The 18,234-nt window shown below is 47.3% G+C and overlaps 1 protein-coding gene across 1 annotated transcript in view; it reads right to left on the bottom strand.

Moving 5' to 3' along the window:
* Positions 1 to 4,756: 4,756 nt before the first annotated feature.
* The window catches only part of LOC100082015 (cholesterol 24-hydroxylase), a 36,471-nt gene continuing 22,993 nt past the window's right edge, over positions 4,757 to 18,234 (bottom strand). The window contains exons 8-15 of the mRNA XM_029064047.2: positions 17,683 to 17,839; positions 14,768 to 14,830; positions 12,814 to 12,886; positions 11,429 to 11,513; positions 8,870 to 8,980; positions 8,167 to 8,255; positions 7,111 to 7,177; positions 4,757 to 6,431 (exon numbers count right to left, since the gene is read on the bottom strand). Coding sequence (XP_028919880.1) covers positions 6,237 to 6,431; positions 7,111 to 7,177; positions 8,167 to 8,255; positions 8,870 to 8,980; positions 11,429 to 11,513; positions 12,814 to 12,886; positions 14,768 to 14,830; positions 17,683 to 17,839 — 840 coding nt within the window. The 3' untranslated portion in view covers positions 4,757 to 6,236. The remainder of the gene's footprint in view (positions 6,432 to 7,110; positions 7,178 to 8,166; positions 8,256 to 8,869; positions 8,981 to 11,428; positions 11,514 to 12,813; positions 12,887 to 14,767; positions 14,831 to 17,682; positions 17,840 to 18,234) is intronic.

The following is an 18,234-nucleotide window of genomic DNA, read 5'->3' as shown; positions in this document are numbered from 1 at the left end:
GAACTATAAACACTCCCCGTCTGAAAGATAAACTTGTCTCTCCTGGAATTATGGCATGTGCCAGGAGGAATGAAAGCCCAGTCTCCTCGTGATAAGGCTGAAAGCCGATCTCAGGAAGGGGAAAGCAAGCACTAATAAGAGAGGCTGATTTCAGTTTTCCCTCCCTCTCTTTCCCTCTTCTTCTCTCCCCTCCTCCCCACCCTCTCTCCCTGAGTCGGGAGGGTTTGGCCCCTGGTTATCCATTGACCCCAAACTCCAGCCATTAAACAGAAGGGAGGCTCTAAACTTTTCTTTTCAGATAGAACAAAGATCATGCCTTCCTGAATAGGAAAACAAAGTCTGATGGACTAGGTCTGACCACAGCTAGTGGCGAGTAATAATTATGGTATACATTAAGCCCTTAGTCTGTGTCAAGCACTGTCCTAAGCGTTGGGGTGGAAAACCGGCTCATCATGGGGTTCACAGTCTAAGGGAGGAGGGAGGATGGAGAAGGATTGAATCCCCATTGCACAGAGGAGGAAACTGAAGCACAGAGAAGTTGTGATTTGCCCAAAGTTACACAGCAGGTACACGGCTGAGCTGGAATTAGAACCCAGGTTCTCCAACTCCCAGGTCTGGGCACTTTTGGCTTAGTAGAAAGAGCACGGGCTTGGGAGTTAGAGGTCAAGGGTTCGAATGCTGGCTCTGCCACTTGTCAGCTGTGTGACTGAGGGCAAATCACTTAGCTTCTCTGTGCCTCAGTTGCCTCATTTGTAAAATGGAGATTAAGACTGTGAGCCTCACGTGGGACAACCTGATTACCCTGTCTACTCCAACGCTTAGAACAGTGGTCTGCACATAGTAAGCACTTAACAAATACCAACATTATTATTATTATTACTAGGCTACACTGCTTCCGAAACACACACAAAAACTCCAATTCCACCCCTTCCTTAGTGGCCATAATCTGATTCAACAGCCACCAAGAAAAGGCACTTCTGAATTAGACTTTGCACACTTCTTCAACAAGGGCAGGATAGAGGACAGAGAATAGGTTAGAGTCAAAAGAGCTAAGCATCCCCTAGATGAATCATATTTATTGAGAGTTTACTATGTGCAGAGCACTATACTAAGCACTCAGAAGACTGCTATATAACAGAGTTGGTGGACATAAACCCTATTTTTTTATGGTATTTGTTAAGCACTTGCAACGTACCAGTCACTGCGATAGGGTAGAAACAAACTAATCAGGTTGGACCCAATCCAGGTACCCTGTGGGGGTCACATTCTTAAACCCATTTTACAGAAGAGGTAACTGAATCATAGAGAAGTGAAATTATTTGCCCAAAGTCACCCAGCAAATGGGTAGCAGAGCTGGGATTAGAATCCAGGTCTACTGACTCCCAGGCCCTTGCTCTAGCCCACCAGGCTATGCTGCTTCTGAAGGCTGCCTATCTTGAGCTTCTCCTTGTGCCTCTGATACTCCCTCAGAGCCCGTTGTTGGGCAGGGATTGTCGCTATCTGTTGCCGAATTGTACACCCCAAGCACTTGGTACAGTGGTCTGCACACAGTAAGCGCTCAATATATACGATTGAATGAATAAGTCCAGCATGTTCCAGACCTGGGGTCTCCAAATTATGGGCCAGACTAGGCCTTCCTCCACCACCTCAGGCTCTGAACGCCGCTATGGGCAGGGAATGTGATTTATTGCTGTACTGTACTCTCCCAAGCGCTTAATACAGTAGGGTAAGCGCTCAATAAATTAGATGGAATGAATGAATGAACCAACCTTGGCAGCCTGTGGGCGGGAGCGAGGCAGGGGAACGCTGCCCTCTGGTGGCGGAATATGGAAATGAGCCCGGGGTTGAGGGGAAAGCCTTTAGGATTCCTGCCTGTCCAGAATCAAGCCCCTAAAGTGGCTTCCTTGTTCCTTTTTCTTTCACCTTCTGACAGAAACAGGACAATAGATTGAAATGGGATAAGAAGGGGAACAAAGTGGCTTCCTTCTTCCTTTTTCTTTCACCTTCTGACAGAAACAGGACAATAGATTGAAATGGGATAAGAGGGGGGAAGAGGGGTCGACCCAAGCTGCCAGACAAATCACCAGGCATAAAGCAGTTAACTGTAAATCTTTGTCCTCTAGTCTGAAAGCACGTAACGGGAGGGGACTGTGTCTGCTAACTGCATTGTAATAACAATAATACTAATGATGGCATTTGTTAAGTGCTTACTATGTGCCCAGCACTGTTCTAAGCATTAGGATAGATACAAACTTATCAGGTTGTCCCGCATGGGGCTCATAGTCTTGATGTTGGACAACCTGATCACCTTGTTTCCCCCCACCGCTTAGAACAGTGCTTTGCACATAGTAAGCGCTTAATAAAATACCATCATTATTATTATTACCATTATTATTGATCCCCATTTTCCAGATGAGGGAACTGACGCCCAGAGAAGTGAAGTGAGTTGCCCAAAGTCACACAGCTGACAAGTGACGGAGCCAGGATTAGAACCCACGACCTCTGACTCCCAAGGCCAGGCTCTTTCCACTAAGCCACGCTGTTTCTTACTCTCCCAAGTGCTTAGCACATAGCAAGCGCTCAATAAATACCATTGACTGGTTGATTAGCAAAAAAAAATCCAACCGCACAATTCCTGAAAACAAAATCCTCCAATCTAGGTAAAATAAAGCATTCCACCACACCCTCTGTGGTTTTTAAAGCTAGACTTTCTGGCAGCTTCAACAGATTTCCATATTTTGATGATCTTGGCTTTGATCATTCTGGTTTAGATGAAATGCTATCAGACTTGGGCAGGTTGCGTTTTGACCTCTGGGCATTTGATATTTTCCCCACTGTATCCAACCCAATTTGCTTATATCCACCCCAGTGCTTAGTACAGTGCCTGGCATAGAGTAAACGCTTAACAAATACCATTATTATTATTTTATTGAGAAGCAGCATGGCTTAGTGGCAAGAGGATGGGCTTGGGAGTCAGACGATGTGGGTTCTAATCCCGGCTTCACCACTTGTCTGCTGTGTCACCTTGGGCAAGTCATTTAACTTCTCTATGCCTCAGTTACCTCATCTGTAAAATGGGAATAAAGACTGCGAGTCCCATGTGGAACAACCCGATTACCTTATCTACCCCAGGGCTTAGAACATAGTAAGTGCTTAACGAATACCATAATTATTATTATTATTATTATCCAACAGCACTTAGGTACAAAGCTATCAATTGAATATTGTAAATTATTTATTTATATTAATGTCTGTCGCAATGCCCCTCCCTTAAGTATCTCACAGCACTTATGTACATAGCTACCAATTATATACTCTAAATAGTTTGTACTGTCTCCCCTAGAACATGTCTATCAAATCTGTTGTATTGGTGCTCAGCACACAGTAAGTGCTCAATCAATACCATTGTTGATGATGATGATGATTTCAACCCTTCTATTCCTGTTGATAAATGACCCATAATTCTGTCCTGATGGAGAATGCTTGGCAACAGGTCAAGGGCCTGGGTGGACAAGATAAAGCCACTAGAATTTAGTAGTGGCTGATGTTGAGTTTTTAAGCCCCTTTGACCCTTCCCCAAAAGGAGATCCATGGGTGCACCTGGGTTGGGAGGTGAAACCGGCCCGAGTACTGCTCTGGTGTAGGAAAAGGTCTCAGAATGGGTGGTCTGAGAATAGGGGTGGGGAGCCCCTGAGGTCTGCTGTCCCTTTGGCCATCGGCGGTCATGGCCAGGATGGCCTCTTCCATTTCACCCTGCCCCAGGGACCTGGATTCAGTCCCCCTTCTCATCACTTTGGGAACCCCTAGCTAGGGAGGGGAAGGACTTTGCTTCTGGAAAAGTACATCTCCTTCCTCTTCCTGACCATTTGTTTCCACTCCTCTTCCACCGCTTTCCTTTCTAAACCATCACTGTGTGTCTATTCTTTTCTCTCCTTCTCCGCTTTTCCCTCCTCCCCCACCGTGGCTCTGTCCCTTGCTCATAGGGAAGCACTAGCCTTCTTGATTCCAAGTCTTCAGAAGCAGCATGGCCTAGTGGATAGAACACGGGCTCTACTGCCTTTGACGCTGGAAACAATGACACTGTCCTCTCCTGGTTCTTTCTGGCTGCTTCTTCTCAGTCTTTTTTCACAGGCTTCTCCTCTCCCTCCCACGCTCCAACTGTGGGGGTCCCACAAGGTTCAATTCTGGGTCCTTTTCTATTCTCTATCTACAGTCACTTCCTCAGATAACTCATTTACTCCCATGACTTCAGCTACCATCTCTACATCGGTAATCCCAAATCTATCACTCCAGCCCAGAGTTCTCTCCTTCAACTGCAGTCTCATTTTTCCTCCTGTCTTCACGACGCTTCTACTTGGATGCCCCCTCGATGTCTCAAACTCAACATGTCCAAAACATAGCTCATCTTTCCCTCCAAACCTGTCCTCTCCCTGATTTTCCCACCACTGTAGACACCATGACTTTCCTCTGACCTAGGCATTATCCTCTACTCATTACTCACATTCGACCTATTCACTGTCACCAAATCCTGTCAATTTAACCTTCACATCTCTAGAAACCACCCTTTTCTCTTCCAACCAAATTATTACTATTAGGATCCAAGCATTTATCATACCCAACTTTGATTAATGCATTAGCTTCCTTGCTGACTTCCCTGCCTCTTCCCACTCCAGTCCATGCTTCACTCCGCTGCCCAGATGTTTTCCTAATAGTTCAGCCCATGTCTCTGTAGAAGAAAAACTTCACGGACTCTGCATTGTGTTCAAGAAAGGGTATGTCAGGGACAAGTTTATTACTATTAGTGCTTCTTCTAGCACTAGTAGGGAATGGTGGTTGACGAGCAGAGTTTCCTCTGCTAGTCAAGGCCAACTCAGCTCCAAGCAATACGGTTTCTTTATATACAGTTAGTACAACATTCATAGTGATCAGAAGAGTACAATACAAAAATACTTTAGGATAGAAAGCAGGTATTTTCCAGTTCAGCCCCAGACCTGTTCTGTTCTGAAGGTGATCCGATACTACTGATAAAGAGGGCCGGGGTAATAGTAATAATTATGATAACTGTGGTATCTGTTAAGCACTTAGCCCTTGCCACAAGTCCTCTGTTTAGTGCTGGGTAGATGCAAAATCATTAGGTTAGGCACAAACCCCATCCCTCATGGGGCTCAGAGTCTAAGGGGGAAAGAGAACAGGGATTGAATCCCCATTTTATGTATGAGGAAACTGAGGGCTGGAGATGTTAAAGTGACTTGCTCAAGGTCACAAAGCAGGCAAGTGGCAGAGGCAGGATTAGAACACAGGCCCATGCTGTTTCAAATATGCTAAGTTTCTTTTCAGCAGGAAAGCAACAATCTGTCTGCCTAGACGAGGGAACAGAAGAAGACCGGCCCCATTTCAGAGGACCTTCTCTCCAGCGCTGCTTGCTCTGAACCCTAGGTTCAGCAACATAGTTCAATCTAAGCAAACTCTAGCTCTGTGACCCTATAGTATCCACTGTGCGTAGAGCACTGTGTAGTGTGCTTGGGAGCATACAGTAGTCTTAAAAGATGCTGTCCTTACCCTTGAGGAATCTCCAGTCTAGCAGGAAACCCAGGCAGAAGCCCATAATGGTAGGCAAGCAGAACCAACTGTTGGGATGATCAACACTAATCAGCCAATCATATTTACTGAGTGCTTTCTGTGTGCAGAGCACTGTTCCAAGCACTTGGGAAAGAATAATGTAACAATATAACAGATACGTTCCCTGCCCACAATAAGCTTACACTACACTTTCCTATTCAAAAAGATACCCAGTGCCAAGAGCACAGGTAACCCCAAGGGTTTCAAAGTGCTTTATTTGATTTTTTTTCCTCCAGAACCGTGAGTCCACTTAATCAATTGATGGTCTTTACTAAGCACTTACAGTGTAAAGAGAACTGTAGTAAGCACTTGGGAGAGTACAATATATCAGAGTTGACAGGCATGTTTCCTGCCCACAATGAGCTTCAAGTCTAGAGGACCATCACTTCAAAGTCAGGGATGGAAGCCCCCCAGGGGAAGTTGGGGCCAGGGTCCCGGGACCCCTGAAGTGAGGAGGGCACTACCTCTCTAAAGAATTGTGTCTGGGGAAATCAGGAAGGTTTTCTCATGCCAACCTACACACTGCCTCATGCTCGTCTCTCTCGCTAACCCCCTCTTGCTCTCCCGCTCACCCCCCGCGACCTTCACATCCGGCAGACCTTCACATCTCCCCATCTTCAAAGCCCTTCTGAAATCATATTCCCTCCAATTCCCCCACTGAAGTCACAGTGGCTTTTCCTGGGCGTCAGGGTGCAGAAGACTCCATCCTTGGGCCTGAGGGATCCCGTGTCCAGAATCGTGAAGTTCTGTCCTGGAGCCAGCTGGAACTCAAGCCTCTGCAGAAATTTGGCCATCACCACTTTCGATTCCATCTGCACCAGATCAGAGTCAGAAAGCCCATCAATGTCATCTCGAGCCAACGACTGTGGGACCACTGGTGATCTCGTTTCAACATTCCAACATCCCTGTGAGGCAGGGGGTGGCGAGGATTGTTCTCCCCTTTTTACAATCGGGCAAACTGAGGCCCGGAGAGTTAAGTGACTGGGCCGTGGTCACATGGCAGGTGGCAGAGGCCTAGCCGGGACTAGAGTGCAGGTCTCCCGACCCCAGGGCTGGTGTATTATTCCCCTCAGGTTATGTGGCTTCTTAAAATTCAAATTCAAGTGATCCACTGGCACTTTACTGGCATTGGGGAATAATTTGGAAGAAACTGACAGGAAAGATGACGGGTGGAGGGGAGGAGAGGCAGGCAGGTCCAAGGGAGTCTCCAAATGAGGGAGAGTGGTGCTTGATACAGGCCGGGCACCGCCCCAACTCCCTCCCACCACTCAGCTCCTCTTGGAACAACCCCTCTCTCACTTCATTCATTCATGCAATAGTATTTATTGAGCGCTTACTATGTATAGAGCACTGTACTAAGCGCTTGGAATGTACAATTCGGCAACAGATGGAGACAATCCCTGCCCAGTGACTTGCACCACAACCAAGCATTCCCACAGACTGTTCCAGATGAGGGACCAGGCTCTCCCTCTCCCCAAAGCACTGCTTTACCTGAGCAAAGTTTTGTCCGATGCAAGACCTCGGCCCCAAGGAAAACGGGAAATAGGTAAAGTATGGCCTACGAAAGCGTTTGGGGTAGGGGGGAAATGGAATGATTAACAAAAACAGTTTTAAATATCCAGAATCTTACCATAATCACTTAATGATCATTTAAGCTTCTCCAATAAAACATCTTAAATTTGCACAGCCCTTTTATTTTTCTGAAGCATCTTAGTTTATCTTACCCGTACAATACCACTGTGACGGGGAGAGAGTCAGGTATTACTAGTCCAGAGATGTTAAGTGAGTTGCCCATGGTCACACAGCAGGCCAGTAGCGGAGCTGGAATTAGAACCTAGGTCTTCTGAACCTTACTCTCAATACTAGAACATGCCTCACTGTCAGTAACTGTCTCTAGCCCAATAGCTACAGCTCAGACCGCAATTTTGAATCCCAGGCCAGTCAGGATTTCAGTTCCATCAAAAAATCTCTCCCCAAACATCTCAGCGAGCCTTCCAACTCCATGGCTTCCAGCATGGTCTAGTGAAAAGAGCACAGACCTGGGAGTCAGAGCACCTGGGTTCTAATTCCAGCTCTGCCACTTGTCTGCTCTGTGACCAAGGGCAAATTAATTAATTCAATCATATTTATTGAGCACTTACTGTGTGCAGGGCGCAGTAGTAAGTGCTGGGGAAAGTACAATACAGCAATAAAGCTGCCTACAACGAGCTCACCATCTAACACTTCACTTCTCTGTGCCTCAGGTACCTCATCTGTAAAATGGGGATTGAGACTGTGAGCTCCTTGTTGGAACATGGACTGTGTCCTACCCTACTTGCTTGTATCTACCACAGTGCTTAGTACAGTGTCTGACACATAATAAGCACTTAACAAATACCACAGTTATTATTACTACTACAACTACTAATAATAATAATAATAATCTGTACTATTAACCAGTGGAAGAGAAACAATCTGTGCTAAAGTTTCCATGTGAAGCATCTTAGTGGTGGAATCGCCCCTCGCTTCCCTCGTCTCTTGGTTAATAGGAATTAATCACGGACTTACTTGGGAGCTTCAGGGCTGAATCGGTCTGGGTTAAAAACCAGGGGATCTTTGAAATTTGTTTCCAGCCTTCCCGTCGTGTAGGAGCTCAACTGCCAGAACAACGATACAGCCTGGTTACCCACAGTCCTCTTCCAGAATACCTTCAGTCTCATCACACCCTCGCTAGTGAGGTCCCCTGCTACAGTGTTCCTTCCCCCCTAGGTTCCCCTTCTGTTGACTGGGCAGGCTTCTCCCCCAGTATCTTGTGCAGCAGGAAACCGGGGGACTGTCTAAACTTGTTCAGGGCTAGATGAATTAGTGTCCCTGTCAATAGTGGGGTACCCACTATTTCACCCCACATTGACAGGGATGGCTGTCCTGACCAACGTGATCTCACCACCACTAAAGTGAGCCCCTCATGGAATGAGTCCCTGGAAACAATTGGATTCCCCCATCAGGAAGGTGTGTGGCTTGAATCACGGACTTCTGAGCCTGTTTGGAGGGCCACATTCAGTAGATAGCAATCTGGATGTGGCCCCCACCTGGTTGCAAAATCCAGGCCAGACCCTCCTCCTGTTCCTTCTCAGAGCCCAGCCCACCCCAGGCCTGGTGCTGAGAATAGAGAGAAGAGAGAGGGGAAAACCACAGCCATCTCCCTCACTCTTGTTGCTCTTCTTCACGACCTTCCTTCCTGGCCTCCCAACCTCTGCACAGACCGACTTACGAAAATGGAAGTGTGAGCGGGGAGCCGGATCCCGTCAACCACCAACTCCTTGTCCAGCCACCGTGAAGTCCCGGGGCCCGGAGGGTAGAGCCGCAGGGCCTCTTTGAAGACCTGCAGGAAACCCGGAGAAAGGGCGGAGCCGGAAAGAAACAAGTTTGGGTCAGGCCTCCTTCAGTGGCATCACAGAAACAGGAGAGTACTGTGAGTTCTTAGTAACATGTGGGTCTCCTTCCCCTCCGCCGTTACCTCAGCCCAGGAATGAGGCTTGAGGAGCCATTTTCTCAGGAGGCCTGTTGGTGCCCATGCATCATGTCTGATCTGCAAAATCCTATATAGACATCCTGGATTTCTCCTGCCTCAGAGCAAAAACCTAAAATCCCACCCTGCTCCCTGAGAATCATTCATTCATTCATTCAATAGTATTTATTGAGCGTTTACTATGTGCAGAGCACTGTACTAAGCACTTGGAATGAACAAGTCGGCAACAGGTAGAGACAGTCCCTGCCGTTTGATGGGCTTACAGTCTAATCGGGGGAGACAGACAGACAAGAATAATGGCAATAAATAGAGTCAAGGGGAAGAACATCTCGTAAAAACCGATGGCAACTAAATAGAATCGAGGCGATGTACATTTCATTAACAAAATAAATAGGGTAATGAAAATATATACAGTTGGGCGGACGAGTACAGTGCTGAGGGGATGGGAAGGGAGAGGGGGAGGAGCAGAGGGAAATGGGGGGAAAAGAGGGTTAAGCTGCGGAGAGGTGAAGGGGGGGTGGTAGAGGGAGTAGAGGGAGAAGAGAAGCTGAGTCTGGGAAGGCCTCTTGGAGGAGGTTAGTTTTAAGTAGGGTTTTGAAGAGGGGAAGAGAATCAGTTTGGCGGAGGTGAGGAGGGAGGGCGTTCCAGGATCGCGGGAGGACGTGGCCCGGGGTCAACGGCGGGATAGGCGAGACCGAGGGACGGTGAGGAGGTGGGCAGCGGAGGAGAGGAGCGTGCGGGGTGGGTGGTAGAAAGAGAGAAGGGAGGAGAGGTAGGAAGGGGCAAGGTGATGGAGAGCCTCGAAGCTTAGAGTGAGGAGTTTTTGTTTGGAGCGGAGGTTGATAGGCAACCACTGGAGTTGTTTAAGAAGGGGAGTGACATGCCCAGATCATTTCTGCAGAAAGATGAGCCGGGCAGCGGAGTGAAGAATAGACTGGAGCGGGGCGAGAGAGGAGGAAGGGAGGTCAGAGAGAAGGCTGACACAGTAGTCTAGCCGGGATATAACAAGAGCCCGTAGCAGTAAGGTAGCCATTTGGGTGGAGAGGAAAGGGCAGATCTTGATGATATTGTAAAGGTGAAACCAGCAGGTCTCGGTAACGGATAGGATGTGTGGGGTGAACGAGAGAGACGAGTCAAGGATGACACCGAGATTGCGGGCCCGAGAGACGGGAAGGATGGTCGTGCCATCCACGGTGATAGGGAAGTCTGGAGAGGACCGGGTTTGGGAGGGAAGATGAGGAGCTCAGTCTTGCTCATGTTCAATCAACCCATGGTATTTGTTGAGCACTTACTATGTGCAGAATACTATACTAGGCACTTGGGAGAGTACAATTCAACTTCCTCCGCGGGAAGTCAGGGCACAGACGATGTGACTTGCCCCTCATCCAGAAGGACAGAGTCCACGTCCAAGACCATCACACCGGCCCTGGCCATTGTATCACTTGGAAGAACCACGTGCTGGTTGCCCTTCGGGTTGGGAACGGATCATCCAACACCCCTTGCTCTCCCCCTCTCTAACCCTAGATCTCTCTCTAACAACTGCCAAGCACAGACCACTCATCTGTGAATCTAGTTAAACTCCTTTGGACTTCACTGAGAGAAGCATCATGGCTCAGTGGAACGAGCACGGGCTTGGGAGTCAGAGGTCATGGGTTCGAATTCTGGCTCTGCCACTTGTTAGCTCTGTGACTGTGGAAAAGTCACTTCACTTCTCTGGGCCTCAATTCCCTCATCTGTAAAATGGGGATAAAGACTGTGAGCCTCACGTGGGACAATCTGATTACCCTGTATTTACCCCAGGGCTTAGAACAGTACTCTGCACATAGTAAGCGCTTAAATACCAACATTATTATTATTATTATTCACAGGGCTGAGGGTCCGTGTGAATCAGGAGAACATTTTAAGCAATGCACAGGAACACAGAGGAAAATCTAGATCTTGCCTCATGCCCCAGTTTAGGGAACCTCCCAACTCAATTATCCTCTGGCCCCCACTGTGGGTTTTTTAATCACTGGAGTCAATCACTACCTGTTGGAAGAGGTGCTTACTTCCTGCACTCAGAAAGACCTTTTCAGACTTGCCAGGAGGAACAGTACCTCCTTTTAGCCATTCTCCAGTTTCAGAAACTTGGGGTAAGACTGGGTGTCCAGTCACAGGGATCACTGGGGGGAGGGAACATCTTCACAAAATAGCTGCAAAAAATTCCCCCCACCGCATGGAGTTGGCACCTCTGGCTGCTAATTATTTTGGCATGAACCCTGCCCTCAACAGGCTCCCTCCCTCATTGCCCCCATACTTCACCTGTGACAGGTACTGCAGCTTGCCCAAATCTTCATACTCGATGTCTCTCTTGGACCCGACCACTTCATCCACCTCGGCCTGAAGCCTGGGGACCACAAGACAGGGAAGGTGACCTCCCGACCTGGCCACCACCCCCTACTCTCCCTTTGCCCTCCCTGACTTTGGACTTTACCTCCAGGCCACCCTCAATTCTGCCAGAATGTGAGGTTTCGCTATGGGTTTCGGCAGCACTGTTAATCAGTCCATCGGTGGTATTTATTGAGTGCTTACTGGGTGCAGAACACTGTACTAAACGCTTAGGAGAGTGCAATACTGTAGAGTTGGTAGACAAGATCCTAAGGGAAACAGGGAACGTTTTTATGACAACATGAGTTTATCTGGAAGAAGCGTGGCGTAATGGTTAGAACACGGGACTGGGAGTTGTAATCCCAGCTCTACCTCATGTCTGCTGGGTGACCTTGGGCAAGTCACTTAACCTCTGTGGCTTGGTCCCCATCCCACATAGGGCTCACAGTCTTAATCCCCATTTTGCAGATGAGGTAACTGAGGCTCCGAGAAATGAAATGACTTGCTCAAGATCACACGGCAGGTTAGTGGCAGAGCCGGAATTAGAACATGGGTCCTCTAACTCCCAGGGCCATGCTCTTCCCACTAGGCCACACTACTTCTCAGTTTAACGAGAGTCCTGTTCCGCCCCTTAATGGAGGCTTCACCTCCACATCTGATCTTATAAGTATTGGGTAATATATGTGTTGTAGACCATTAGATTTTAATAACACCAAACACTGTGGTATTTGTAAAGTGCTTCCTATGTGCCAAGCACTGTGCTAAGTGCTGGAGTAGCTACAGAATAATCATGTTGGACAGTTTCTTTTCCATGGTCTAAGTCGGGCGGAGAACCGGGATTGAATCCCCGTTTATCAGATGAAGGAACTGAAGCACTGAGACATTGAGGGATTTGCCCGAGGTCCCACAGCAGATAAAGTGGCAGAGCTGGGATTAGAACCCAGGTCCTCCTACTTCCAGGCCCATGTTCTTTCCAATAGGCCAAAGGGACTGTGTCTTTTACTCAAATTGTACTCTTCCAAGCACCCCACACAGCATGGGCTCAAACACTAGAGACTCATTCATTAAATTATATTTATTGAGCGCTTACTATGTGCAGAGCACTGTACCAAGTGCTTGGAAAGTACAATTCGGCAACAAATAGCGATAATCCCTACCCAACATTGGGCTCTGATTCACTGAGAATCCCCATGGATCTAGCCGGGTAATAGATGGAATTGGCGGTGAGTTTTCCAGACTTTGAAATAGCCCTGGAAAAAAGGGGAAAAATGATTTCTCCAGCTGGCTCTGGCTTCCCTGAGGGAAAACAGTCTACTCACTTTTCCAGGATTTCAGGGTGGCGGGATAACTCCAGTATTGTAAATGCTAACTGGTTAGCTGTGGTTTCATGACCTACAATAAAACATGCCTAAATCAGAAGCTCAGCATGACCTGGTAGAAATAGCATTATGGGATTAGATGTCAGGAAACCCCAGTTGTGATCCCTCCTCTGTTTTTAATTTGCTGTACGACCTTGGGCCACGTCACTTAACTTCTCTGTGCTTCAGCTTCTCCACTTCTCTCCTTATCTTCTCTCCCATCCTCTTAGATTGTGAGCCCCATGAGGGACCTGGACTATGACAGAGAGGATTACTTTGCATTCAGCATAATGCACAACTGAGTCTGCTAAAAACCACATGATGGCTGTGGGTGCCTAGAAGACACTTCAGGGAAAGCCCCTGTTCCACCCAAGATTTGGGGACATAATCCACACCTCAGGTAGCAGCCAGCCCCATCTCATAATCCTCTCTGCCCCGTGCCTTGGCATCTCTCTGGAGCCTTGCCTTTTCACTGGGAAGACCAGGCTTCAGGGGTCTAGACTGTAAGCTCATTGTTGGCAGGGAATGTGTCTGTTCGTTGTTGTATTGAACTCTCCCAAACATTTAATACAGGGCTTTGCACATAGTAAGCGCTCAATAAAGATGACTGACTGATTGACTGGTTGACAAGGGCAGAGTGTTTCTTGTGAGCCACATGAGCCTCTTGATTCTGCACCACATCAGGATGGGGGTGGCAGAGGGACGAGATATCAGTGTGGAACTTTTTAACCCTCTTCCTGCCCTTGCTGATCAGAGGCAGGTGACCCTTCAATCCTTGCCATGGCCTTACCAGAACTTCAGGCCCCCAAAATGTGTCCCTCCTGCCACCCTGCCAACAGGGTACACCACAATGAACAACTCCCAATGTTTAATGGGTCTGTGGAGTTTCAACAGAGTGCTCAGGCCGCATCCTGCATCCCACTTCTAGACCCCTGAGGAGTTTCCATGCCACAGTCTGGCTTTCTGAAACCAAATCCAAGCCCAATAAGTGGAGATTCTCTGTTTGTTAAGGGCAAGTTTCCCTGCCCCCTTTTTTTATGGTATTTGTTTAGCGCTTTCTATAAGAATAATAATGATGCCATTTGTTAAGCACTTTATATGTGCAAAGCACTGTTCTAAGCACTGGATGTCCCAGGCACTGCAATAAGCTCTAGGGTAGATAAAAGCTAATCAGATTGGACACAGTTCCTGTCCTGTGAGGCACTCACCCTTAATCCCCACTTTACAGATGGAGTAACTGAGCCCCAGATAAATTAAGTGACATGCCAAAGGTCAAACAGCAGACAAGAGGCAGAACCGACATCAGAACTCAGGTCCTTCTGACTCCCAGGCCCGAGCTCTATTCACTAAACTACACTGCACTTCTTGTTGTTTTTGCCATCCAGAAAGTCATCTAATAATAATGACGATATACTAAGTGCTGTCAGAACAGCCAGGTTCAATATACATTTTGGTTAAAAAGCCACAGCAGAATTAGGGAACGTCCTACCGAGAACACCCACCCACCCGGAGACAACATGACACAGGGTCAGAAGATCTAGCATGCCTGGATGTGGTCTGAGTTCTACAGTGTGGGTTTCCCCTAATGGAGGGTGTACAAGTTCACAGCCCTCATGTTACAGAGATGGGTGAAGTAGCCCTTCCTTCTGAACAGTTCTTTCATTCTTCCAGAGTATTTTCACATCACTGACCTCATTTTATCCTGTAAGGTAGGCAGTGGCGGATAATTTTATTCTTGTTTTGTAGTCGAGGAGCCTGATGTTCAGTGGGGTTAAGTGACTTGCCTGAGGCCACACAGCAGACCAGGAGCTGAAGGGGGATGAGAACCCACATCTCCCGATTCACAAGCCTATGCTCTTTTCACTAGCCCACACTGCTGTACATAGTAACTCCAAGTTACCCAGAGAATACCAACCAGCTATGAAGAAAGAGATAAAGTTATCCACCATCGTTTCATCATCTCTCGGTCCCTCAGTAGCTGAAAAAGGAAAAGTGAAAACACTGTAAGATCACCCTTAGCCGCCAGTAGTCAGGCCAAATGTTTTGCCATCTCTTTTCCTCCCTTCTTATATAGCTCAGGCTCATTCTTTTGGCATTGCATTTCAGGATTGGCACTTTGTCTCTACCGGGAACCAAGGTAAAGAAAGAGAGTACAACCCTCAGAGTTTGCAGGTGGCCCAACACTGGGGTTAACTTCTCAGAAGTGACCATGATATGCTGGAGAAATGGTCCCCAACCTCAGCTGGATGAAATTCAACACATTGCAAGATATTCCACACACTGGAGACAAACAGATAGCATAAACTGCAGGATGGAAAAAGACTGGTGATGCCTGAGTGTAGTCAAAAAAGATCTGGGGGTCAGAGGAGGCCGTAAGCTGAATGAATGAATGAATGAATGAGCAGCCATGTCGGGCAGGTTTTAAAAAGTCAATATAGAGCTGGGAAGCAACTTTTTTGTTTTATTTGGCACTAGTCTGACCTTTAGTAGAGTGCTGGGTTTAATTTTGGTTCCCTGACTTTCAAGGAAATGGAGAAACTGGAAAGGTCCCAGAGAGGAGTGACAAAAACAATGAAAAGTATGGGAAAACAGGCTCTATGAGGAGAAGTAAGAAATGGGGGTAACTTAATAATAATAACTATGCTATTTGTTAAACACTTATTGTGTGTCAGGCACTATATTAAGCACTGGGGTGGATACAAGCTAATCAGGTTGGGCACAATCCGTTCCCACATGGGAGTTTACTATCTTAATCCCTATTTAACAGATGAGGTAACTGAGGCACAGAGAAATGAAGTGACTTGCCCAAGGTCATAGAGCAGACAAGTGGCAGAGGTGGGATTAGAATCCAGGCCCATGCTCTATCCACTAGGCCATCTTGCTTTTCAGAACAGTCAGAATACTAAACTGTTGAAGGAAACAGTGGTGTGTTTGCCCTTGGAGAATGCATGAAAAGGACAGAGCCCCATTCTTCCCCAAGGGTCAAGGCTTCCCCTTCCCTGTAGGCAGGGGCCTGGACCAAAAGTTCTCTCAAAGCCCTTTCTAGCTCTGCTCAGTGGGATGACCAGCTCCTGCCCATGGGAGGTTGAGTCCAAGGGAAGCCCATAGTCACCTATGTTTAGATGTTGGAACGTGTTCATAGTTCTGGTCCCTGGACTTCTCTTTGTGAGTGGGACAATGGTGGCTTTTATGAAATAAAGAATACACAGGATGAAGGGCAAGCAATAGAGCACAGGCCTGGGAGTCCAAAGGACCTGGGTTCAAGTCCTGGATCTGCCACTTGTCTACTGTGACACCTTGGGCCAGTTACTTCCCTTCTTTGTGCCTCAGGTACCTCATATGTACAATGAGGATTAAGGCTGTGAGCCCCATGTGGGACTGGGACTGAGACCAACCTGATTATCCTGTATCTACCCCAGTACTTAGAACAGTGCCTGTCACATAGTAAGTGCTTAACAAACACCATAAAAAAAGACAAAAATCAGAACACTTTTAAAAATTTGCCAGAACAAACTTTTCTTTCAATTAGTGACCTGGGCCTTTCCTGAATCTCTGGACCTGTTTTTCATTTCGGTTGGGAATCCAGAAATAATTTGATGCCCTGAACTCTCTCTAGGGAGAACTGGAAAAAAGAAGACTCACGAACCCAAGATGTCTTGATAAGCACCTGATGAGGTACTCTCTTCCCTGCAGGTGGCTCAGGAAAGTCTTGGCTAATGTCCCCCGGCCTGTGCCCCCAGCCTCCCGCCTCCTTTGGTCTTTTCCAAGGAGAAACAATCGGAGAGAACTACAGAAAATATTCTCATCCTAAGTGTACTAGGAGCCTCTGGCAACTAATTGCTCTAAACTCTATTCAATCCAATATTAGCAGCTAACCACTGCCCCCACCCTTACGTTAGAGCTGCAAGATACCATTCTTCCTGATTCTATTTGGAAATCCAGGAAGAGTTTAGATAAATTTCATGGAGGAGGGGTTAGTGAGGCAGTGGGGAAAGTTAAAGATGTTGGATGGTGCATCCCTGCCCTTGAAGATGGATGTCCAGGAGGGTGACCAGTACATGTAAGTCCTTCAGGAGTTCAGGTTTCCCACCTGCCTTTTTTTTTTTTTAAGGAATATTTGTTAAGCTCTTACTGTATGCCAGGTACCTAAGTGATGGGGTACACACGTGTTAATTAGGGTGGATTCAGTCCCTGATTCACATGGAGCCCCCAGTCTTAATTCCCATTTTATAGATGATAGAACTGAGGCTCAGAGGAGTGACGTGACTCACTCAGCACGCAAGGTCACACAGCAGATAAGTGGCAGAGTCAGGATTAGAACCCATGTCCTTCTGACTCCCAGGCTTGTGCTCCATCCACTAAGCCATGCTGCTTCTCATCCTTGTCAGAGGCAGGGTCCTGGAATTGGTGGGCTGTGGGGCTGCCCCAAGGCGGTCATTATGGTTACTATGATGGATTTATACTTCTTTTTGGCATGATTCCTAGAGTCCCCAGGGTTGGGGGAGGGTGGGGTGTGAGTATATTTTTAACAAATACCATATTCTCTTTAAGCAGAAAAAAACCTGAGGCCAGAAAGTACACTGGGGAATTCAACTCCCCAGGGCCACACTGAGGTTGGACTCTAAGCTCACAGAGAACAGGAGTCCCAGCTGCCAATGCAGCTTTTTCAGCAAAATGGATTCTCCGCCTATCACTTCAGACAATCTTCCCATCTACATGAATCCCACGGGAGGGGTTTTACCAAGGAAGAGAACACTCGATTAGCTCATGAGATATTAAATTGCTACCTCGGCAAGCACATAATAAAATTCCACGGCAGGATCCCCTTACCTTCCCCCTTCAGAATCTGGGTGAGAATGTCAGGTGGAATCTCCTCGTTGTTTTGAATAGCCTCCCTCCTGCGTTCGATGCATTCCTTTCCAGTTTGCCGCAGAAACCTTATACTACTTCTGATCTCATCTACCACCTTCCGTTTTCCTGGTAGAAACTAAACACAGTTCGGGCAACTCTTGGTTACCCTTGAGTGGATTAACCATGGCAAATTTTTTAAACACTCACCTAAGAATAATTGTGGTAGTTAAGCATGTACTATGTGTCAAGCACTGTACAAGGCACTGGGGTAGTTATGCGATAATCAGTTCCTGTACAACACGGGACTCGCAGTCTAAGTAGGAGGAAGAACAGGCAATGAATCCCCATTTTATAGATGAGGAAACTGAGGTCCAGAGAGGTTAATTGCTTATGTAAGGTCACACAGCACGCAATTGGCAGAGCCGGGATTAGAACCCAGGTCCTCTGGCTCTGAGGCCCATGCTCTTTCCTCCAAGGCTGCTGTGAATCTTCCTGCCTGCTAATGTCCACCCATTCCACAACCCACTAACA

The sequence above is a fragment of the Ornithorhynchus anatinus genome, chromosome 1 (assembly GCF_004115215.2).
Source record: "Ornithorhynchus anatinus isolate Pmale09 chromosome 1, mOrnAna1.pri.v4, whole genome shotgun sequence".
In the NCBI taxonomy this organism is placed as follows: Eukaryota; Metazoa; Chordata; class Mammalia; order Monotremata; family Ornithorhynchidae; genus Ornithorhynchus; species Ornithorhynchus anatinus.
The sequence above is the reverse complement of the archived record's forward strand: the minus strand, read 5'-3'. Positions and strand labels throughout refer to the sequence as shown.